The sequence below is a fragment of the Empidonax traillii genome, unplaced genomic scaffold (assembly GCF_003031625.1).
Source record: "Empidonax traillii isolate 1590-97213 ecotype Southwest subspecies unplaced genomic scaffold, ASM303162v1 scaffold297:size655095, whole genome shotgun sequence".
Classification (NCBI taxonomy): Eukaryota; Metazoa; Chordata; class Aves; order Passeriformes; family Tyrannidae; genus Empidonax; species Empidonax traillii.
Genome location: NW_020955490.1, coordinates 389,112 through 415,108, shown reverse-complemented (window position 1 = coordinate 415,108; position 25,997 = coordinate 389,112). Strand labels below are relative to the sequence as shown.

Genomic DNA, 25,997 nt, shown 5'->3' with positions numbered 1-25,997 from the left:
ACCAGTTTTCTTCCTGCCTGCAATAGATCATCTGCATTGAAATATATCAAGTAATAAAATAGATAAGTGTCTTCCACACATCAATTTCTGTAATGACTCTGGCTCATTACAGAACTGGTACAACTCTAGTCCACAGGCTTGGGCTATTTTTCTTTAGAAAACGAGACAAACAGAGAGGAACAAACAGAACCCCACTAGTTTTGCTTTGAGTCTTTACGCATAATCACATCTAGTAATTTACACACAAAGACAACGGGGGTGAACTCTGGTAACAAATAAATACTGGGTGCTATGCTGTCTCTACCCAGTACAATTTCACAGCTTTACATATATTCTACTTAAATTCGGCTTCAAGTGCTGCCAACCAAAACCTTTGCTTGCCTGGTTGCACCCTGAATAAAACAGTAACACCTGACAGTATCTACTTTTTTCTCTTGCAAATGTAAATGAACTGTGAAGACCTTGTAAGATCTTAATATATGTAATTCAGGTTATGGAGACTAGAGAGAATGAAAAAAAGAAAAGAAAAGTGTAAAGAAGATATTGACGCTGTGCATAGTTCAAGATATGAGAAAACCCAGCCTGGAATTAATTTACTGCTTTATCACCCTTCAGGTGCATTTGTTTCAATAAAACATACTCCTCCTTCTATGACTTTAAATCATATCATGGACTCACTACTGCAGATGCCAGTCGCTGGGAACTACACACACTTTATACCTCTTGTTTGCAAAACAATATATAAAGCATATTGAATCAAAGAAGTGTCACCTGTGAAACTTTAAAGTGCTTTTATTTCTAGCACAGGCTCATTGAGGAATTCAATTACCTTGTGCCTAGAGCTAAGATCTTTATAAAATTTTAGAAATTATTTGGTTATAGCATGGTCAAAGAATTCATTATAAAAAAATACAATTGTTTGAAATTTCCAAGACAAAATAAAATATCAAACAGAACAGATTTCCACTGTAGGACTGCTAGTTCTTTAAAGAACTTTATAGAATTATTCTTGACTTTTGATCAACTATTCTGGATTCCTCTTTAAAGAAAAGTAGATTTTTACAAAAGTGAGACTGACACGTGTTATCAAAGTTGGAATAATGAATATTATCCCTTCAAACAAAGGGTAGAAGAGCACTCAAATTCTGGAATGAAGATTCAGGGCAAATAGTGACGAATCACTACCCCATCATCCGTGTCTGTAGTCTGTGGGTAGTTAATTAACTATCCCCATGTGATATTTACATGGGCATGGCATGAGAGTTTTTCGGCCTTGAGACCTGGGGAAGAGCTACTGCCTTTCACAATGAAGGGACAGGCTCAGAGGAGGGGGGACCAATGAACCAGCCAGTTGTTCCTACAGCAAAGTTTTACAGCAAGGGAGTACCAAGGAGCCAGACATGCAAAACCACGAAAGTCACAGGCACATCCTTACCACCCTACACACCACAGTGATGCTGCTGGGGAGCAAGCTGCACTTCTGGCAAGCATATGGGACGGCCAAGCTATAACCAAAAACACCTTCAGCAAAAGTGCTAACCCTCTTTCCTGTCGTGACAATCTCCATCTGCAACACCCAGCTGAGTAGTCTATGTTATATCCAGCAGATGGCAAAGGCAGGAATTTGTTACTGTACTTAGAGTGATCTTTCCCTTCCCTTCAAGGCTCCTTACATTTGAAACTTACCCGTGCTCCTGGTGAGTTCTGCCCACCCACAGATCTGAGCTGGAGCTGCTCCACGTAACAGACCAAAGCATTTTGCACACAGCAATATTCCCTGCGAGTGCCAAGGAGCAGTGGCAGTGCCAACACAGGAGGCACTTTGCACAAAGCATGTTTATTAGCTGTGACATAGAGCACAGCATTTGCAAAGAGCTAAGGAAGAAGACAGCTGCTGCAGCTCCTCTAATTACCTCTCCCCAGACATCAACAGCAATTTACAATTTGGATGATGTTGCTGGAACTAAGTATGATCTAGATCCACACACAAGCTCTCCTCCTCACTTTTATAGGCCATGTGTTATATGAGAATTACAACTATTCAAACTGTTTCTATGAGTTAGGTTGTCTCCTGCAAGGTTTTTTATTGCGCATTCTCCTTTTGCTACTGGAAAGTACAGAATTTGCTGTAGACAGTAATCAGATAATCACATCTTGTTATGAGCACAAGACAGCAAGACTTGCTATTAGAGACTCTCTAATCTATCATATCAAAACAAAGAAAATTCGAGATGTTTGCTAAAAATTATGCTTCTTAACACATTTCACAACAAAGGTAAAAAATAAAAACAACAACAAAAAATCATTATATAGAGCAGGTAGGGCATTAGCCTCACATATATCAAAATTAAATTCTGAGTTACTCTACTACCACAGCATCTTGAGATATTTACTGTGTTCAGCTCCTGCTGTTTTGCTGCTAGCAAAAATTTAAAAGAATACACAGGAAGTCTGACAAATTAAAACATCATCAAGATTAACTGCACAAAAAGGATAAAACATTTCAAACAGTTGCACACTTGAAAGATCAAAAGCTCTCCTCCTCTGCCTGAACTGCTTTATTGACAAAATAACACAAACGCAAGGCAAAACTTAAAATGTATGCAGACACATGAAACTGCAAAGACTCAGTAGATATTCTAAACCAAATAGTTCATATGGGTAAAGAATTAGTAAAAAGAAATCAGATAGAGTGAATTAGATAGAAAAGCTTTAATCTTAGGATGAGTACCCACACCATGTCTGTACCTGCAAGCACAGAGAATAAGTGGGATGTCGACTTAGAGACTCAGTTGCATGGATCCAAGAAGTTTGCTGATGCTTTGTGTAATAAAATAAGCATCAATCTCCAGCTTCTATGATATTTTAGACCCATGGAAGACAAACATCTACTCTGTGGGGTATCCTGCTCCCCTCAGATGTGCAGCATGCATTTTGTGACTATACTGCTACACGATCGAGCGATTTTTCTCAATTCAAGCTGTGAGTCAAATGAGAAGACGAGACTTACCCGTGTTTCTCTGGACTCTTCACTGATAAGATTTCGCTGCTGCTTTCATCAATGGGATGGACACGAGCAATATATTCTCCACTCTGCTGGTAAAACTTATACACAGCCACTTGAACTACACATTGATCACTGCTGCTTCTCAGCCAAGGGCTCAGGATGATGGGGCTCGGCCTCTCTGACGCGTTGAGAAAGAGAAATGAACCTAGAGCAGAGGAGGCAACAAGAAAACTTTAAAAATAAAGAACAAACCAAAACTCAAACCCTCACAGATGGATGGTTCTAATTTTCATGCAGCAGCTCATTCTACACCCTTTCCAAACCTCACAGTCAAAGATGATATTTGCCAATTAGTCTGGAAAGTTTGCCCATTTTATATTAAGCCTATTAAGGCAAAATTTCAACTCACCTTTGAATGGTACAGAACAAATATTACTTCTAGATTTAACTCCCAGAAGAAAAAGCCCAGGTAGATAGTGAATGAATTTTAGGTTTAGATTATTGTCTGTAACCTCTCAGGTCTGGTCCAGACCCAAACATATTAGCCTTGGTTCAGTGACATCATGATTTGACTGCTCAGATAGATAGACAGATAAATAATTATTTATATCTATTTCTCTCATCCAAATAAAGAACACAAATTCAATAGCTTTACTCTTGCTCTTCTATAAACAGAAGAGTGCACCATTTAAAGTCTAATATTATAGATTCAGGACAAAGGCCTGACATAGTTTCCTTTCTTCAGCAATTCATTCTAATGTATTAATTTTATATGCAGCTAATCCACATTAAACATTTTATTATTATCCAGTACATTGACTCCCTTGGCCTAATTCTATTTCAATACAATCTGAGGCTTATCCAGTGGGACAGAGGTAATGTATTTTCATCCCACTGCTGCTCATTTCAGGTAAGTCAAATTACTCCCTTTTGGCAGCTGACTAATTTACCAATTTGTCCACGGAGGAAACACAGAGGTCTACAGCTGGTAAATGAAATGGACCAACCCTTGAAGCAAGGAAGAGTGTGATATTCCACAAATTCTAGCAAGACGGGTCAGATAATGAAATCCTATTGTCTCAATTACCTGGAGCATCAATTAATAAAAGCTGCCTGGTAATACTTAAAACATGAAGGTCTGACAAAGAGTTTAATTTCATTGTGAGAGAAATTAAGGCTCAACAGGGTTGTAATTTAAACCTATTTCTAAATGTTCATGAATTTTAGCCAGAACATCAACCTGTTTTTGAAAATGCTAAGGTTGAATCATGGAATTAATTGGGTTGGAAGAGACCTTCGAGATCATCAAGTCCAACCCTTGATCCAACCTCACTGTGATTACCAGATCATGGCACTCAGTGCCACATCCAGCCTCATCTTAAAAACCTCCAGGGACGGTGAAGCTTCAGAGGAATGGTCTTCCACATCACTAAGCCTGGCTCAGGTGACAATCAAGGTGTCTAAAAAATCCTATTGAGGGGTCAGAAATGAATTCGGCTTGCCTTCATCTCAGTGTCCAAAATGTGGACCATCAGGTGCAAAACAGTCACTCTGAGCTCCTGCAGCAGTTCACCTCCTACAATGGATCTGGTGAATTGTCCTTATTAAATTTTTCTTGCTTTTCTCTACTCAACTGAGGGTCAAGAGCTCAAATTTGAATAGCTCACTGTCAGATGCCAGTTCAGAACAGGAGAACTGCACTTGTGTTCACAGATGGCCCCTTTGAAAAAGTCTGATTTCGCAATACATCTCAGGTCACACACAGGGCAATAATGGAAGGGCTAAAAATGAAACCTGGACTCCTGACAACCACTAGGTTTCCCTCCCATAAAAACACTTACCATAAGCAGTATTTTTGACATATTTGTCAAAAACAGTGTTCTTGACATTGGCACCACATTAATGACATATCTAAAACTAGAAAATATCTATACTGAAAGAAACATGAAGAAATACATGAGGTACGGCCTGCTCAGATGCCAACGTTTGTAAACAGAGAGAAGTGAAATGCAGTCACAGCTTTTTGTTTTGTTGGGTTTTTTTTGTTTGTTTTTTTTTTTTTTTTTTTTTTTTTTTTTTTTTTTTTTTTTTTTTTTTAATTACTAACTAGGTTCCTTTATGTAAAATAACAGTCTTTAATCCGGTTACTAACAGAATGGTTTGATAAGTTGAAAAAAACCTCTATTTTTATCAGTGGCATATAAACAATATATTTGTTGGGCAGTAAAATGAAATAAATAAATAATTATTAAAAAAAAAATCTCAGCCACATGTATCATCTTCTCCTGTCTCTCCCTTCTGTTGCAAACAAAAGAGAATTAGAGTAGTAAATCTTGTGACTTTATTTGTAGCATTCCCATAAGTACAATGAAATCTCTGACATGGAAGGGAGCAGAGATTTCTGCTGGTGGCAGAAAGACACTAAGCATTGCAATAATTGCTGATGGTAACTTGCCAGGTGCAAGAATCATTTGCTCATCTTACTGCCTTGCAACAGGGAGTTGGATTTTAAAAATAACAAACAAAGGCAGCTCTCATTCCTTCTTTTCTTGCAGTGGTTCTAAATCAAGAGAGCTGCCAAGGGTAGTCCCTCTTACGCTCTGACTTAAGGTCAGGTTTGAAACATCTATGAAGTCCAGTGATAGACTAGGGTAGCTGCTACAGCAAATTTTAGGGACAGCCATGAACCTCCTTTGTTTTGACTTTTCTATTTCTACTCTCTATTTACAGGGCTCACACTTTGCAATTGTAGCTGATTACTCATCAAGTGGCCGGTTCTACCTACTAACTTACATCGCTGAAAGGAATACAATTTTGCCATGGTGAGCTTACCCCAGCACACTGTCCCAGGATGTTGGGAGGAACAGCCCCACACTGTGTGGGTGTGAAGCAGTGCCTAGGAATTCTGAAGGACATGGCTATTACACTGTGTTGGACTCACCACCAGTACACAGTCTTGTCTAAAACATCCTCTAGTGCATACTTTTGGGGAGATCACCATCTGGGCAAATACTAGAGCTATGACAGATTATATTTTTAATATATGTACTTATTTTTAAATTGGAGAGAATAAACAAAACTTTGTTCTTGTTTTTGAAAGCTCAACTATCTTATAGGTGACTTTCCTGTCTTTTGCAGTGTTCTCTCTTTGCTCTTACTGCTGTTCTTAAGTGCCAAACAAAGAACTATCAGAGTTGCCTGGGACTGGTTTCCAAAGTTGAAATGAGGGCTACTTCCTATGAAACCACACAGACTTTCTTATACAGCAGAATTTGAAGATTCTGGGATTAAACTATGGCACCCACAAAGGAATAATTAATGTAGCTACTGTGAAAAATTATACATTTTGAACACAAATCCCTATGCTTCTCACTTCCCTCAAAAGCACAACCTCTCAGCCACTGCTTGCCACTGTTTCATGTAATGGCCTTCCACAGGATCAAAGACCATTTCCAGGATCAGATTAGACACTGCTACTAAGAAAGAGTTAAAATATCACGTGGAGATCGATTCCACATCCATGCTAAGGGATACAAGGACATTTTATTTCACACCAGTGGACTTTCTGAGCAAAATCAGAAGCTACATGTTCACTTGTGTTTCCCTCCAGTGGGAATCCATGTGGCATGCTTCGAGAACATTTGTAGACCCATAAGACACTAAGATTCCAGCAATAATTTACTTGCACTTATTTTCTCCTATTGGCTTGCAGCTCTAATAAGACTCCTGGGATATCTAGAAGAAGCACTGTATCTTTCACCAAACTCCTGCTCTTTAGATACCAAGGGACATAAGCTGAGATGAAAGGTCCCTTCATGGTACATGTTGCAAGTGTCACATTCTACTGCTCAGTACTCTGAAGGGTCTACTTACTTATCACAAAGATCTTCACCAATGAGTCATTTCAGGAGTCTTTCGCCAGAGGTTTTAAATTGGACTCTGGCTGCACAGTGCATTGCTGATATTAAAGAGATGCAGTTAAAATAATCACATTATAACTAGATAACCAGCCACAGACCCAGGCACTTGGCACTTATGGGGTCTTGAGCTCATTTATCATCATCATACAGAGCCATAGGTTTGCAGAGGGAACAGCATTCAGTATTTTGCACCAAATACATCCATGTTAGCGTCATATGACAGAAACCCTACCAGCTGATACTTGTTTTTGTGGTGTTCAAGAAACTGCTAGTCTAAATGCAAATACTTTATTTTCCACATTCCCCCTAAACACTCACACTGTGTGAGAAACCTACCAATAACACTTAGGCTTCTAATAATATTTTTCCCTGCCTTTTTAATAACTGCATTCATAATGCCATGGTGTTACTCATCCTCATATGTTGTGTCTGATAACATCTCTGGCAACTTGCTGTCACTTCAGACAAACGCACATGAAAATATATTTATGCTTTAAGCACAGGGAATTATTGCAGTTGACATAAAAGGAATCTTACAAGACAAATAAATATAGCCGGCATGAAAAATTGTTGTTGATCCTTTGGAAACTTGTTTACAACATTTTAACATTCACGTCATACAAAGGGAAGGATGGTTTATCAACCCAGTAGCAAGATGTTTTTGAGGTGATGAAGACAGCTTCAAGTTGTGCTGCTCAGGACTAATGAGGTAAAATATTATTTGTAAACAAGAAAACTGATGCTAATGTACTATGCATGTACAATGCACTATGAACAAAGCACCTGTCCAAAACAGTTTTCAAATGAAGGAGTATAAACTGCTAAGTCTATAATTTCAAACCACATCAGAAATGAAGCCCATTCCCACAATATTTGGCCAACATCCTTATCTGATATGGAGGCACAAAACACCTGAAACTCATGACAGTGAATGCTAAAGAAAGCCTGAGATCATGGACTTCAAAAGACAGAGCCATCCCTTGGCCCTAGGAACTGGATAAACTTAGAATCCTATTGCATACCCCTTTTAAATCTGGTCATCTGATAGCTACCCAATAGCTTTGAATGCACCCTACTACCTGCTCATATCCTAAATCTTTCCCAGTCAATCTCAGGGTAAAACCACAGACAGAGCCAGGTCAGGTTCTTCTGCTCAACAACATTGCGATGCTCAGCAAGGTCAGTGCAACCCTATTGCATCCTTTGACCTTTCCAAGCCAGCAGTCTATGAAAAATGGCTGCAGCCCAAATAGGCAGCAGCTTGAGAAGTTACTTTGGGGAATAAAGTTCACTGCAGAAAACAGCAACCAGCTCTTCTGGGACAAATACAAGGAGGCAACTCCTCAACTTGCAGCTGAAGTCTAGGATTTCCAGAACGTGATGTTCCTGGATACTTGATAGCACTTAACCAAATAAGGTCCTAAAGATGTGACATCAAACAGAGACATAAACAGTGACATCAAAATGAGACATAAAAAATCAGTTACAAAATTTACATGCATTGGAATTTATGAAGAGGGAAGTTCACATTATTTAAAAACAATATTTAGCAACACACCCAAACCAATAATACACACAGAGCAGACATCCAGGTACCTCATACAAATTAAAGTGTCCCCATGCCAATTCAAGCAGATTTCTTCCCAAATAACTGAAGACCATAGTTTTGTTATTTTAACTTTCTTGAAAAGTCTTCTTTTGACACTGTCTCCCATAATATCTCATAGATAAGCTCAGGAAATGTGGGTAAGATGAGTGAACAGTGTGGTGGATCAAGAACTGGCTGAATGGCAGAGCTCAGAGGCTCAGGATTGATGGAGTAGAATCCAATTGGAGGCCTGTAGTCAGTGAGCCAGCAGGGTGCCCTTGCACCTCAGGAGAGCCAATGGTATCCTGGGGTGTATCAGGAATAGTGTGACCAGCAGGTAGAGAGAGGTGATCCTTCCCATCTACCCCGCCCTAATCAGGCCACATCTGGAGTGCTGTGTCCAGTTCTGGGCCACTCAGTACAAGAAAGACAAGGAGCTACTGGAGAGGGTCCAGTAGAGGGCCACAAAGACAATTGGGGTTCTGAAGCATCTCTATTATGAGGAAAGACTGCAGGAGCTGGACTTGCTTAGTTTGGAGAAGAAAAGGCTGAGAGGGGAACTCCGTAATGCATATAAATATCTCAAAGGTGGGTGTTGAGAGGATTGTGCCAGACTTGTTTTTGGTCGTCCCCAGTGACAGGTGGAGGAGCAACGACCATAAAAACTAAAACACAAGAAGTTCCACCTCAACATGAGGAAAAACTGCTTTATGTTGAAGGTGGCAGAGCACTGGGATAGGCTGCTCAGGGAGGTTGTGGAGTCTCACTCTCTGGAGACATTCAAAACCCTCCTGGAAACATTCCTGTGTCATCTGCTCCAGGTCACCCTCCCTTGGCAGGAGGCTTGGACTGGATGATTTCCAGAGGCCCCTTCCAAGACTAACAATTCTGTGATTCTGTGAAAAGCAAGGCTCAAAACACAGCTAGGCTGACTTAATCTGATCACAGTTATAAAGCAGCAATTTAACAAACCTTTGCAAAACTGATAGATTGTTATTCTGAACATAAACTCCATCTTCCTACTAAAAGGATTTTATTACCTTTCACACAGAAGTTCAATACTCTACCAGATTAAATTAGGGCTGTAAAAACTATTAACAGTCAACGTCTGCTGGGGACTGTACAGTAGAAAAAAATTATTTAAATCAAGTTTTATAGTCTTTAGAGATGCTGACTAGAGAGAACATTTCTACTAGTATCACAAAACATCCCACAGAGCTGGCCTTTGAATTCCTCATTTTAAGCTTAACTTTCAAATTAACTATTCAAGCAAAACTCTATCAGGAGCTCAGTAGTTGGTAAAAGCCATGAAAAAACTGAGCACTACCTGAGTGACAACGTTAAGAAAAGATACTGTAATACTTTTTCTAGGCTTATTTATATGGATTTTCTAATTGCCTCATCAAGGCTCCAGAATGTGCTGAATGTGAAGAATAGTGAATGTGAATAGTCTCCAGTGCTGAATGCAATGTGACTGCATAAGCACCAAAAGATTTGCAACATGCTAGACTTGCATCTGACTTAAAATTCATGAAGGTAACAGCCTTTGAATTATTACAAAATTTGGAGCTGAACAATTCTTAACAATCTAATTATGGTAATTGAATGATATCTTGCCTCTTTGGAAGTCGATCAGAGTTCTTGCTATTAGCTTAAATAGAACCAGGATTTCACTTCTAATACCTAGCAGGAATGTGAGCATGTTTCTCTAGATGATGCAAGAGCAATTCAGAAACGCTAATGAATTCATACTAACTCTTGTGGGCATGTAATACATTTTACAAATGGACAAGTTAAGGCAGACATTAAACAACTGCAAACAGTGTGTGGCCAAGATTGGTATCAGAGCAGAGATCTGCAAGTTAAAGCTCTTTAAAATTACCTCCTATTCAAGTATTTTTCATTTCCCAAGTATAAAGGGGAAGGTGAATAATCCATCAAAGCAAAATAAAGTAAAATGTCCTCTTACTAAGGCATCAAACAAATTTGACTTGCCCTATACGATTTGTCTTAAATTCAAAGGCTTCACTCTCATAAAACCTTGTCCCTAAAAACAACCAGTATTCACTGTGATCCTTGGGAACAGCAGCAGTGCTATAGAAATGTAAGTTAAATTTAGGAAAGGCAGAAGTCCTTCCTTTTCTCACACTCCAGTTCCAGAAATTTTCTTTATTATTTTACCTATTCTCTTGGAGGCAACCTTGAAGCCTAACACACTGAGAGGAGCCTCCTAGCAGTGACCTTCACGCAGCTCTTTCACAGATTTCCCCTGTCACTTCCCTAAAATCAGGTGTAGTGCGTGAGCTGAAGTCCAAATAACCACTATTATAAAACTTCATTACTATTTATCAGTTTAAATTCCAATAATCCCTAGCATATCTCATCACAATACTCTTTAGACAGACAACAATAAAAGATGATTCTCTCACAAAGCAGTGTACATCAAGGTTTTTCAAAAAGGAAAAGTCATATCGAAGAAAAAGGAAACAATTAAAAGCTCCAGGTATTGTCTTCTGTAACAGGAGCTAGAGCCAGATGCTGTTATAGCCGAATTCCTAAATGACTCAGCAGTGTTTGCTCCCAGCTAAAAAGCACTGAACTGAAAAAAGTAGATAGTTAATTAAAAACTTAGAATTCAATGCTGAAATTAAAATTTTTCCTAGAGAATGACAGAAGAGTCTTTAAATAATTCAGCCTTGCACAGCTGATTAACCAATATGCATCTTCTCTTTCGCTGCTGACAGAGGTGAATGGTATGTTACTTTTGAGCTGTCTGCTCTGAGACTAGAAGATGGGAGAATTTTCTGTCACCATGAACAAGGCAGACCCAAAGGGAAAGCTAAGAGGAAGCTCATTCTGACAGTAAAAATAGAGAGGCAGAATGCCTGTTCAGTAGCTCACAGTGTGCGCAGTAGTTAAGGGGAGGGTGTGAAAGGAAGCCCAGTGCTGTGCCTGTGCCTCGAGTTGCTGTTTTGCCCTGAAGTGTGCTTATTCGATTACACTCGGGAGGCTAGAAGCTTAAAAAATTAAGAAGTTCAGCAATATTCTGACGCACAAGTACCTGAATAGAAACGTGCCTGGAACAGAATTGCAGTAACTCACTTTTTACAATTTCAGTAACGTCAGAGACCATGTTAAACAACTAGTAAGTACTGCAGGTTATTCCCCTGGAGAACTAGGAAAGCCACAAGAGAAGGTACATAATTAAATCAGTTTGGTGTGGTCCTCCTCCTTTTTCTTTTTGAGTTAGGATTAAACTCATCATGTTGAGGTTGCCATTACGTCAGCTTTAAGTGCCCAGGAGTCATAACTCAGACCATTGGAGAATCATGAAATTGGTCCACAGATAACACAAATAAGATAAATCTTGAGGAGATGGTGTATTTTAATGTCCCATACATTTTAATCTGTTGTCAGTCTCTCCTCTACCCACATACGTATACATCCATGCACCCAGTACCAGGACACTATTAGTTGGCCAACTGTCCCCGTATGTAGCGGGAAATGCGGTGATCCTATCCAGAGCTTGTTGAATGCCTGATAGCATAAAGCACCAAATCCCTGCCCATCATCAGGCTCAGCCATACTTCCTCTATCTCTAGTCTCCATGCCACTTCCATCCCAAATCTGTCTTTCCATCATTCAGGTATCAGTTCTGCATGCCAGTTTTGTTTGGCAGACCCTTTTCCACTCATCTTGTACCTCTAGAGCTTCCTCATATTTTCTGTGCTTTCATAAGTCATTGTCTCAGGGATAAAAAAGGAGCAGAGTGCGTTGGCACACCAGGTAGATGATGGAAAGAAATGCAGATGGCAGAAACCTTTGGAGGACCTTCTGCTCTACTGTGAAAACTGCACTGACTGCTTGTTCTCCTTCTGCTAATTCAAAAAACCCACTTAGCATTCACGTGTAAGAAAATAGCAAGCTTCACCCACACACCGGTTGCTTTATGAGCAGACAAGAGAGGGGACAATGACCCTTTCCCCAAGGTCTGACAGTGGGTTCGAGCTTCTATGAACACTGATAGATATGCTAAAAAGTGCTGTAGGAATCATTGAAAGAACAGGGTTCCATGAGCTTACACACAGTGGCTGTTCCCTGAGCCTTCAGATCACTTATAAAATGTGTTCTCCAACAATGCAGTTAAAGTTCACACTTAGATAGTATTTTATAAATTCAAAACATTGCAGAAACATTAAATGATTAAACCTCAGGGTGCGAAAAATCTGTTTTTCAAATTGGAAAAGACAGTACAAATGTGAGGGGCTTGCTTCCTTAATGCAGTAAAATCAGGCATCACGGAAAATTAGTAGTTTGAACCACTCAAGTGCCAGCAATCTTATTTATGATGGCAACATTTATTTGAAAGAGTTGATTTCATCTGCTTCTTGCAGTTAGCTTTTTAATTAAAACTCCACCTAATCTGTCTTTACTGTGAAATAAAACAGATTCTCCTTTCTACTCTAGAGATAGCAGTACAGGTGAAGGAAGGACTACAGTTAGAGGAAGGCTACATGTCCTGGTGAGATCAGATCTCAGGAGACTGGACTTCAGCTGTCTGGTCTCAGTGCTGGCCTGTCAAGGGCCCTCTAGCACAAGGAAGCAAATAGTCTGTCCACTGCTGTCAGTGTTTTAAAATGGGATCACTGAACCACAGGAACTGAAAGGTCACTCCATAGCTCTCTGTTCAATGTCCTGCTCTGAGCAGGACCATCACCAACACTATATGAGGACAGCTGCAATTTTGTTCAGCTAAGTCTCAAAAGCCTCCAGACTTGGAGATGTGACAACTTCTCTGGGTAACCTGTTCCAGCACTACACCACATCCTGGAGGCACATCTTCCATGAAGTCCCACCTGGACCTCCCAAACAGCAAACTGTTGTCACCACCTCTTGTATTGTCTGCTTTGGCTGAGAAGTATTCAGTTCTGCTTTCTTTATATTTCTCCATTGGGTGGTTGTGAGCCACCTCTAGCTCAAATCTCAGACACCTCTTTCCAACCTAAGCCAGTCCAGCTTCCTCTGTCTCTCCAAGGGGAATACATCCTGTGGGCTCCTGAACACACAGACAGCCCCACTAGGCCCTGCCAGTTTCCCCACATCCCCCTTGACCTGGGAAGAGCAGCCAAGGCCGGACACAGCAACTCAGGTGTGGCCTCACCACCACCACCAAGTGATCCAGAACAAGTAACTTCTTTCGGTGCTGGCTGTCTTCCTCCTACCTTATTTTGGATGGCTGCCTACCCTATTTGTTATGGGTTGGGTCCTCCATAATTTGTAAGTCCTCTTTAGCAGGACGACTCAAGGCTACCAGTTCCCAACCTGGGAGGAGATCCTGGTCCAAGACCAGAGCTTGTCACTTCTGGTGGCTCCACAAGGCTCCTGGTTAGCCCAATCCTCAAGTTTACCAAGGTCCCCTTGGAGAAAAGGTTTGCCATTGACTGCATCAGCCAAGTTCCCTCTCGTTTCAGTTCATCTGAATCACCTACAGATCTGACCAATGTCTCATTGTCCAAGCCACGGATGATAACACTGAGCACTACCAGCCTCAATTCTGGCTCCTGGGGTCAGCTCTGCTCAGTGTTGTCTGCCCTTGGGCATGAAGTCACCAAGTTTTATTGGCCTCTGAGCCCTCTGTCCAGTTTTCAGCTGGCCCAAGAGGGAGCTCACCCACCCAGACCTCCTCAGCTCCCACATGACAATGCTGAGGATGATGATGCCTAAAGCCTTCCTAAAGTCAAGATGAAGTACACCCATGGTTTCTTGTTCCCTCACACACCCAGTCATTTGACACTAAAGGACATGAGGCTGGTGAACAATGATTTGTCCATGGAAAATCCATGCTAAGTGTTTCAAATTATTTTCTTGTCCTCTACCTATTTGGGAATGGAGTCCAGAAGTATAGGCTTTATATTCTTTCTAAGGACTAATATGAGAGGAAGTAGCCTGTAGTTCTCCAACTCCTACATCTTGCCTTCCTTAGAAATGAACATACTACTAAATCTTTTCTGGTTGTCCAGGACCTCCTTCAATTGCAATGATTTCTCACTGATATTAGATACAGCATCTTTGGTTGTTCCCAGTTCTAGGGGATTTAAAGCATCCAGCTTCTCCAAGTAGTCCCTAACTCTGTGCTCTCACAATCCTTGCTGTCCTTTCCTTGAAAGGACACGCTGTTACAGTCTGTGGGCTGCCTTGGACTGTAAACACAAAGAAAGTCACTGAGTATTTCCACCTTCCCAGTATCATCTGTCAATAAAATTGTTTTAACATGTACCAAGGAAGACTAATGGATCCTTTTAAACACTTTTTTTTTTCCCCACAGAGCCTGGAAGGCCCATTGAAGGCCAGACCTCTTTATAGAGAATACCTTAGAAAGTCACTGCACCACAGTCCAAGAGAATGAGGAAAAAGACAGCTGGCAGCTACAAATAGACAGACAGTGACAACAGCACACAGGGAAACAAAGAGGAGTTTCAGTCATGTCAACAGCGACCATTAAGTCACATGTATCTCAAAATATTTTTGCTACAACACCAAACTGTAATTTGTCTTCTCTCTTCAGTTTGCTTTTCTTACTGTGATTGCACTGCGATTCACTTAGAAATTGTATTTCTGCTGAGAAAGAGCCATTTTTTCTTTACTTATTCTGCAAACTGCCTATCACACTTTTGGGCTCTGACTAGTGTGCACTGACTGAAATAATAAGGACACCGCTTTTTCCAGCAGTGAAAAGCTGGAAAAAGACTCCACTCTTCATGGAAGCAAATGCCCCTGGGGCTTCAGTGTGGGTTTCACATGAGTACAAGCTGTAGAAGTTCAAGCTCTCGATGAACATTATGGATGAAAGACTGTACAGATCTTTTGCTCTAAAAACAAAAAGCAGGGCCACAGGGAATCTGCCCACTGAACAGGGCATGCCAATCATCCCGTATGTTGTAATCCTACCTTCAGCAAACGTTTTAAATCAATTCTGTTTCTCAAGAGATATATGTTTATCTTAAAAAATAACAAATTTGGACAGCACAAAGCCTAGCTATAACTGAGAAATGTTACATGAAATTCAATTAAACAGCACTAACCATTATATGTCATAGGAGTTTTCTTCTTCCAAAAAGAATACTCAAATGTCTCTGAAATGTCACCACAGCCCTAACCAAGGATTTCTGCCTCAAAAATCAAACTGAGGAAGTCACATACATTATTATCAGGGGAGATGTGAGTGGAGGTGTATCTGCAAAGATGTATCAGGCTTTTCTGACCAACTGCTTTCACTTTTCAGTCTTACTGAAACTATCTAATGAGAGAAAAAAATCAAGTAGTCAGACTTATCATTCTGCTGGCATCCTGAACAAATTACCTTTAGCTCACTGACATTCCAATTTTCTAGAAACAGGCATAGTTATGCTAAAAGGGTTATTACTTGTGTATTTATCTTGGTTACAATTATTCCATCCTCTTTTCACTTCCCTAAGATATAGTGTAAATGAGAAATCCCATTTTATTTGGGTTTTTGTTAGCTGTAGAACTGAAAGAACTACTATCTTATTAAAAGACTATCTCCCTACTCTAGTTTTAGCCTGGAGACAACAGAACAAGGAATGGATGGCAGAGTGAACTGGAAATGGATTGTGGCTCATAATATGGACTTTACACAGCCCAGAATGACACTCAGGAGTTTAGAAGCTGATTCTGTCTGACAGAGTGATTCCAGCTGATGATTTCAGTGAGTCCCCAGCACAAAGCCATTACCATTATCAGTACCATAATGAGACATTTCGGTGGTAAGCTGCTGTAAATGAAACTTGTGTGGTTCCTGTACTGCAGAAACACAGTGGATTTTGACCTCAGTGCTGTCTCATTCTATCTGCACTAAGCCCTAAGTGTCCCCCACTGCTTATCCCTATGGAGCAAAACCATAGTAAATGTTACTTCTGAGATGAACAGATACATTAGATAGAACGTGCAAGGGGTACAGAAGTCATTTAGGATCCCAGAGAGAACTGGCGTGTGAGTGGGGACAGCTTACCTTAACACTGTGCAGGGATAAGGGTTGGGCTCCATAATCTTTGTGAATGTCTCTTCCAACTCATCACATTCTATGATTCTGTTAACTATCCTTTCCCTCAGCTTTTCCCTCTGGTGACAGATGACTTCCCTGCTAGCAAAGCACTAGTGGAAACACCTAATTTCACAAACTAATGCATTATGGTAACTGGTGTAGTACTTTATGCAACATAGTACAGATGAAAGTCAAAAGTAAGCTGAGTGAATTTAAGGTACTTCTGGTAAACCACCACCCATGTTGTCTTTAAATTCACAAAGGTCACTGGTGTTCTACAGAATGAGAAGGAAAGATGCTTAGGACTTAGTTTTAATAAGGCTGCTTCTAAAAGCCCATACTGTAAAACACCATATTATTAAGAGAGGAAAGATCTTACCTGTTATTTCACTTTTACAGCATTCACATAATTTGCCTACATTTTGCATTTCACCTGCAGGTCACTTTTCTTTTCATGGCTGCAGTGCCTTTCTTTCCTAATTGGAGGCATTAGCACAAAGCTGCCAAAACTTGTGGCAAGGGATGTTATATAAACCCAGACAAGATTCTGCTTTCTTTGACTTCAAACAAAACCTTGTGGCCACCTGTCAAATGATCCAAGGCTCAACAGACCCATGTTTTTTTTGAAAGCGTCACTTTTGGCCTTAAATCAGCCTGGCAGCCTTCTTTTAAGGATGGAAAATAAAATCACCTAGGAATAAGCTAGTAGATGCAGCAGACATGTAAGCTGTAATAGAGCAGTGGAGAGCAAACAGAGCTCTCCTTTCCTTGTGACATCCAGCCACATAGGATTTACTGCTGTGGCTTTTCAATAACCTGAGTCCTACACAGAGTGAATGTGCTATTGGCTGCTGTGAAGTGGTTGGCACAGACTCCATAAAGATTACAGGAGATACCCAAGCTTCACTAAATAATGTTCTCTCCCTCTTTTCATTTTAGATAAAAGTAAATATTGCAAGGTTATATGCAGCACAAATGCACTGCTGACAACACATCACCATGGAGGCTCTAATAAGCCCATAGGTATTTGTGCATATAAGTCACATTTGACAGCATGCACTTTCACAGTTCCTGCAAGCAGTATTTTTCAGCCTAACTGCCAAGGTTTTAATGGTTTTGCTACTAAACTGTTGGGTTTTGGTTTTTCTGTTCATTACAAATGCAGAACTGATCCTGAAGGAAAGAAATATTGCAGAGACTTGCAGGCTGAGGAGGCTTTCAAACCATTTCCATCTTTGAAGACGAGCTATCAGGGTACTTTATTTAGTTAAGTCTCAGTACAGCTGTAATCCTTGTTCTAGATACCATTGATAGTTTTTTTTTCTTTTAGGAGAAATGTATAAAAGGAAGCAAACAGAACTACTGAAAAAGAAAATCTGCCTTCTTTTGGTGGTCTTCAATACTGAAAAACTACTACCTAACATGACTCTTGAATCAGGTGGAAAGGTACAGCAGTGTCTTCCAGCTTTTGGCATTCTTGTAGCAAAGTCAACTGAGTGGGAACTCTGAACACAGGACAATAGAGACAAGAAGAATGTTGGTGAGATGCACGATACGAGCATCCTCTCTTCAAGGCTATAATCCAGCAATCAAGCACAGACAAACGAGATCTGAAATCCTAGGACCTTTGCGATTCAAGATACCTGACTTCCAAAGCCCCTGACAGAAGCTAAGCACCCCTACATTAAAGCCAAAAAAAAGACAGGCCTGGTTTACAGTGACCATTTCTTGCAATCCTATAGACACCAGCCCCTTCCAGACTGCAATCAAATTGAACACTAATAAATGTGTCAGTGAGACTTCATTCAATTTTTAGGTTTCCATAGAAAATAGTACTAAACCCAGTATGAACGCTAGATCTCATGCTTAGGAAGTTTAAATAAAACCAGCTGATTCCAACAGTTCTTTTTGAAGTGAGCCTTACCTGGTATCCTCTTCTAGCACTCTAAAACAAAGGTATTCACATGCTGTAGATACTCTAAGGAGAGTTTCTGAAGTCAAGTTTGAAGCACTATTGTAAATTAAGTTTTCACTACTGCTTCATGTATGACACTTGTCTACTGAATGGGAGAGGCACTATTTGTAAAAACATCAACATGGTACATTTGACTAATTTTGTAAAGAAAGTAATGCAAATGCACAAATGCTTTCAGGGCAATTCTGAAACAAATTACCATAGAATCACAGAATGGTATGGATTGAAAGGGACCTTAAGGATCATCTAGTTCCAGCTCCCCTGCCACGGAGCAACCTTCCCCTAGACCAGGTTGCTCAAAGCCCATCCAACCTGGCCTTGAACACCTCCAGGGATAGGACAGCCACAGCTTCTATGGGCAACATGTGCCAGCCCTCCACCACCTTCACAGTAAAGAATTTATTCCTAATAAACTATCTCAGTCTACCCTCTATCCTTTTAAAACCATTATCTCTCATCCTGTCATTATCCTACCTGACGAAGAGCCCCTCCCCATCTTTTCTGTAGGCTTCCTTTAGGTACTGAAAGGCTACTATAAGGACTCCCCAGAGCCTAATAATGAATAATGTTGCACATATTCTTTTCTTCTTTAAAATACAGTATAAGCTTTACCACTTTTGAAGGTTCCAAATACAAATTGCAGGATGCCTTTAAAAGGAAGATTGTCTTCGTTTGGAAACAGCAGACAACCAAAACTGGGTAGCCATTTTACATCCCTGCACAGCCCACAAAGCCAATAAAATGCTCTTTTGAGAAAATGCTAAGCTAGTATAGCTAGGTGGAAACCATATGACACCTTGTATTAAAGTAAAAGCATCTACTTTGCAGTAAATGAAGCATACAAGACCCAAACCAAACCAAATAGGATGGTGAGGAATATATAAAGCTATAAAAGACAACCTCCATGATCCTATACAGTTCAGTCTACAGTCTTCAAAAAGAGAGCAATATACAGGAAACTCGATGCTATTGCTTGAAATATTAAAGTGCATTCAAGGGTTTGATATCAGCCTGTTATTTGCAGATTTTAATACTTTGCGTAGTAAAGATGAAGGCTGATCAAGGACCACAGATCATAACAATTGAAACATAAACCATTCTGAAATCTAACAGCACTCAAGAGAATCAAAATATTTCATATTTTCTAGGGAGCTTAAGTACTGAGCAAAGCTAGCACCATGTACACTACAGATTACAAAATAATCTTGGCTTTACAGAAATAACAATGGCAATTTGTTCCTTGGCCTCTAGACTTCGAGCAGGACTATCAACTTATGATGGAGACTTTCTGTCATGTGGATACCTACCCAGCCAGAAACAGAGTTGCAGCTCCTATTTATTTCATGAAGATCATCCTAAAACCTTCACAGCTGGTGATTTTTGGCCTTTATAATTCAGATACACTTAATGCAATATCTTTCCTCCCTAGCCAACTGCTTCAAAAAAAATCAAATCATATCTGCCTCTCCATTTTGTCAGTGATGCACCCTCTCATGGGTGCTGGCACTTTCTTTAATTTTGTAATTATTATTTTAGATAGATTAGGAAGATCTCCCCTGCCTTAGCCCTCAGCATATCAGGTGAGACTTAAGTGGATCTCAATTATAAGAGAACTGTCATTTTTGTGGGAAAAAGCTCTAATGCCCTGTCATAATTCCTTAGTATCAGGGTCCAGTTGAAACTAAACCCTTTATATAGTCAGAAAACAGACATATTTAGCTGAGTCTTTATTCTTCTACAGCTAGCAAATTACCCTACTTCTTTCATGAATAAAATCAATCTTTATCTTCTATAAGCAAAGGATCTATTCCACACTTTCCCTCTCCCTCTTTGAGCATGTACTTTCACTCACAAAGTACCAAGCCTAATAACTACATCCCTCATACGCACATAGCACTTACTGTAAAGGAAAGAACAAGGAAGAAAATCCCATACAGAGGATGTGTGTGTGCTGGTTTTGACCGGGATAGAGTTAATTTTCTTCATATATCTTGTAGGGCCTATGTTTTGGATTTGTGATGAAAACAGTCTCCAAAACAGAGGCATGTTTCAGTTCTTGCTGATCAGAGTTTATACACAGTAAGGCCTTTTCTGTTCCTCGCCCCACCAGTGAGTGGGCTGGGGGTGCACCAGGAGTTGGGAGGAGACACGGCTGGGACAGCTGACCCCCACTGACCAAAGGGACATTCCATTCCATTCCATATGGCAGTCATGCACAGGAATAGAAGCTGGGAGGAAAAGGAGGAAGGTGGGGATCACTCAGAGTGATGGCATTTGCATTCCCAAGTCACCGTTACACATAATGGAGCCCTGCTGTCCTGGGGGTGGTTGAAGTGATGAAGTAACTCCTTGTTTTGATTTGCTTGCATATGTGACTGTTGCTTTACCTATTAAACTGTCTTTCAACCCACAGGTTTTCTCACTTGACACTTCTGACTCTTTGCCCATCCCATCATGGGGGGTGGGGGTGGGAGGTGAGTGGCTGTGTGATGATTACCTGCCCATCAGGTTTAAAATGTGACAGTGTGTAACTGGACAAAAGGAAACATTTCCAGCACCAGGCTGCTACTTGTTGATGAGGTAAAATAGTTAAAAGACAGAATTCTGGTGTCCCACTGTCTGGGGACATTTTAATCTTTCTCCTGGATTTGTTTAAAAAGCTGAAATAAAGACACTTGTGTACTGTGTCAAACTATAACTTAGTGCTACTTTTCCTGTTTCATGCAAAGGTAGCTTCTAAATATATATATCTATAAATTTAATATTGCTATTACACTGAGAGTGTATAGTTTGAAAGAAGAAATCTATCTGTGTTTTTTCATTAAAGCAAATGATTTTTTCCAGTCAGCTCTCCTTACCTCACTGTGCCTGGAACACTCATGGTGACAGGCGATTTCTTTGTGCTGCCTCGATAACAAGCCAATTACAAGGTGTCTGAAAAATATGGCCTCCTATAAAATTACACTGTAGTTAATGAAGCACAGATACTGTCCCCCAAATGGAAAGAAAACCAAAAAACCAAAACCCAACAATCGAGAAACCTGACTATTAAATGTACTAATAATCTGGCCATGAAATGATAAAGGTTTGACAACCCATAAATTGCAAGCATCCAGTTTGGCTGTCAGGAAATTGCTTGCATACAAGTCACCTCAAATCCAATAACCTTTCCTGAAAGTTTGATTATAAGTGAGATTATAACTCTATTATATTAATCATTGCAGAAGAACCAGACAAAAAAATCCCATACCAGACAACACCCTAATTGAGAACAATAAGAAAGATGAATAACACATGGTAGTTCACATAGGTGCCATGGCACTGTAATTGCTAAATTCAATTAAAGGAAAAAGAAGTTGAAGATTCTGCTACTGCTGTGATTTGCATATTACAGTTCAAAAAAAGCCTTTCAAAAACTAGTTTGTGCTGAAATCAGTCCTACAACACTAACAGTAAAAGCCGAACATTTCTGGATAATATGTGCCAATACAAATTTGCACTGAATATGCATACATGACAAGAGAATTGTTCATAAAAACCATAATAAATATTTTGCATTTCTGTAGCACTTTTCATCTGAGATTTAAAATGTGAGTCATAACAGATTAATTCTCACATAAGCAAATGTCACATAAGGATTTAATTTACTTGCCCAGAAAAGCATCACATTTTAAGAAAAGGCCAGCAAGCTTTTCATGGTGTTAAGTAACACTACAGAATAGGATAACAAATGAAGAAGCTCTTATCCAACCAAGTCACACCTAGAGAGAGAGAGGAATATACCACCATGTCAAGACCTCATCTATTGTCTGCAACCACATTTTACCAAAATGCAGTTGTCTGCTTAGGCAAAAGAAACATGACTTTCTTGCAATCTCATGAAAGTTAGATTGTAAGTCCTCAAAAAGGAGGAATACCTTACACTTTGCCATTTTGCTGCTAAAGGTGGGACACCTCCTCGACTCACGTCCTCACTATGGCAACTACCTGATATTCTGGCTTACAGACTGACATAGTTTGCCCTGTGAAGAAAGATGGAAACAAAACATTACTGTGACTGATCATTCAGAAAGCAGTACTCGGAGTGCCAAGACACCTCAGAGATGTTCTTCTGAAGTGTGACCACTGACAAACTCAGTGGAGTGGCTAAACAGACATGTAACTGCCATGGCACACAGACATGAACATGTAATCTGTCTAAGGACTATCCACAGCTAATCTATAGAGGTAGAAGGCAAGGCAAGTACCTACAGAACAAGGCACGATCAAGGTCACAGAAATTTATATTTATTCTAAGCAGAAGCACAAGACATTGAAGTTTTGTCCACTCGTGGGCTTGTCTGTGAAAATACTATTTTTCAGTATTTTCATAGGCTGAATTTTTAAAAGCCTAAACAAAAGAATGCCTTAAAATGAATTAGCATTAAGCATACCATAATCATTAACAAGCTAAACAGCAATATGCTTCCAGGGTACCATACCGCCTCCAGCAAAACCTCATTATCCTTCTGAACTCTAGTTAGAGAATAAATGGATTGACCTATTTATTTCATGTCTAAATTTTATTAGAGGATTAACTTATTTGTTTAGCATTCAGTGATGGCAGCAGCAAAGGTATTTGTATTCTGTGAAGTGGTCTAGGAGAGGTAAAGGGGGCAACTGAATGAACTTTGCTAATGCAACTGGATGGGTTGCACAGCGTGGATTCCTGCAATCAGTGTCAGTTCCTGTATGTATCCCTCTCCCTGTTCTACCTACATGCACACAGCAGCTTTCTTGCTGGTTTTGCACACTCAGTCTTAAATCACTGATATTCATTTTGCATTTTTAATATATCCAGTTTTGGTATTTTTCCACCTGTGCACACTGGTTTTTGCTTTAGCTAGTCCTTCCCTGGTAGAGCTAGTCTTGCTGACACTTCATCTCTACCAGCATCTAAATCCTGCTTGCCACCATGATCCTCTAATTTTCTCCCTCTCTCCCTTCTTTGGCATTCAGCCATGAAATCAAAGATGAATCAGATACCAGACATACACATTATCATCAGATTAAATTTATAACAGCTGTGTGTTACACTGCCTGTAAGGAGGGAAAAAAAGAGAGAGAAAATACCATGAAATATCAGACAACTGCCCAAATTTATCTCTGGGACCATGCTATGCTAGAAGCCTAATAAATGCATAATAAAGTGTGTAAAAGCCAAGGCTATAACTCAAAGGAGATGTGGCTACCAGCACAGCAGACCCAGCAGTAAACATTGCCTTTGAGGAGATACGAATACCACAGTTTGGGTCTCAGTACACTTCATGGTCTTTGGTGAGACCTTTCTGTTTTCTTGATTTTAAAAGCAACGATGGTAGGAGTCCTAAAGAAGGAGATGAGAAACTTGACAGTAATAGACTGAGCAAGTGAAAGATGATGCTGGGTCTGTGCGAAGCTTCATTAGGCTGCTAATGCCAGCAGGTCACTCATGTGCCCCAAGCCCTTGAGAAGACCAGTTTCTTTTGTAAGTTTTGCTATATACTTTGGATCCCACAATATTGACTCAGTCTTGCTTCTTCCCCCAGCAGAAAGGAGCACTAATTCCCAGCTACATTTGATCCTTTCAAGTTGGTGGACAAATTATAATCATATGCAAATCTACTGGCATATCAAAACAAGCGTCTCTATGAGAGAATCTGCTCAGGAAGGTGGTGGGATCACAGTAACAGTTGCAAAAGCGTTCAAAAAGCCATCTTTTTGCCCCTATACTTAATTTGTAAAAATCAGAAGTAGGCTTTCTTTTAAAAACTTTGTAAGACAAGAAAACACTGAAAGGCATTTAAAAATATTTCCTAATAAATAAATGCAATCCTGTAATAGAAAAATAAATACCTGGCTTCATCCAAAGGCACTGAAATTTTCCATTTAAACATCTGGGGTTTGTAGTCTTCTCATCAGCTTCAGGAAGCTTTAAGATAACCTTTTTGCTTTAATCTTCTACAAGAGAGTGGTTTTTTAAATTACATTGCCTTCCCTTCACTAGGAATGCAGATCCTGGAAACCACTATACTACAAAAAATATGAATCATCAAACATACCTCTGATGTATTACCAAATCAGGTGAGTCTTGTTCTGTTTTGTTTTAAATAGAGCTGGTCTTTGTAGTATATCTTATCGAGGTGTTTCTAAGGTGCACATTGCCATAACTGAAAAATGTAGGAATGTTCTATTAATTTAGCCATGAATAATCTGCAAACAGATGGAGAGTCTTACAAACATGTTTTTTACTGGAAGTTATTCGATGAGTGCTTTGTGTGCATCAAAGATTGCTCATCAACCACTTAGGAAGTATGTGTTTCGGAGAATTCAATATTCTTAATTCACTGTTTGAACTTTTATGTTTGCACTGTAATGCAAATGCATCCCCTGACTGGATGAGCATTAACTCTTGGGAGGCAACACTCCTTTCTACGACTGACTAACTGCAACACTTCTATGCAGGAAAGAAAACATAAAAGATGCAGCTCCCTCCCAAGAAAAGTCAAACAGAAGGAGATGATTAAGCCTTAATACAAACAAGCTATTTCAAACAGAGTTGTTTAGATGAGGCAGCAGCCCGCTTAAGGTAGTGTTCGTAACAGCAATCTTCATTCTACATTCTTCAGGTAAGAGATTGCTCACTACATGATGGCCATCTTATTACTGGAGACCAATCAGGGTGCAAAAGACTCATCTGAACCTACACAACAGGGTTTCCTGAAAAATTTTCCTTACCAGGATCCTATCCTATGCAGCACTCCGTGACCTACGAAGTATTTAGTCCCACTAGTCAGTTATGCAGCTACAAGTTTTTGTAAGTCTCACAGTTCCTTGGGCATGGTAGTGTTGAACTTTTCTGTTACATGAAAGGAAAAGAAAGTTTTTGAAAACTGCTGTCTTATATATTTTGGGAAGAGATTGGAATAAATGCAGTGTTCACAGCAAATCTCTCAGCTCAAAGTATAAAAATCATTGATTTTCTTAGAACAAGTATATAGGTCAAAATTTAAGAAAGTGTCCCCACACATTACCTTGCTACCATGATGTGAATCCACTTAAGGACTGACAGGGTAGCTCAGAACCTTTGGCTTCACTGCTGAAACTATCAACAGGGGTGGACAATTAGTGCCAGCTCCTGTGGACAGTGCTTTGACAGAAAAGACAAGAGTTCTTCAACACATCTCCCACTGACTATCCAACATCCTGCAGACAGCAATGACTCCCAGCACCTGCTGACTGGCTGAATTTGCACCTGTGACCCCAGGCTGAAAAGGCCCCCAAACCCATTACCAGTCTCCTGTCTTACTGGTATTTTTTTATTGCTGTGAAGACAGAGAGGTGTTCCTACTAGCTTGCCATTCTCTAGCGCATCTGTACTGGAAAGGGAGCAGAGAGCACTTCCCCAAGCACTTTGTTTTGTTTTG

General features: G+C 40.0%; 1 protein-coding gene across 1 annotated transcript in view; it reads right to left on the bottom strand.

Moving 5' to 3' along the window:
- ALK (ALK receptor tyrosine kinase) overlaps window positions 1-25,997 on the bottom strand; it is a 313,240-nt gene that overhangs the window by 165,295 nt on the left and 121,948 nt on the right. Inside the window, exon 4 of the mRNA XM_027890791.1 lies at window positions 3,011-3,212. Coding sequence (XP_027746592.1) covers window positions 3,011-3,212 — 202 coding nt within the window. The remainder of the gene's footprint in view (window positions 1-3,010; window positions 3,213-25,997) is intronic.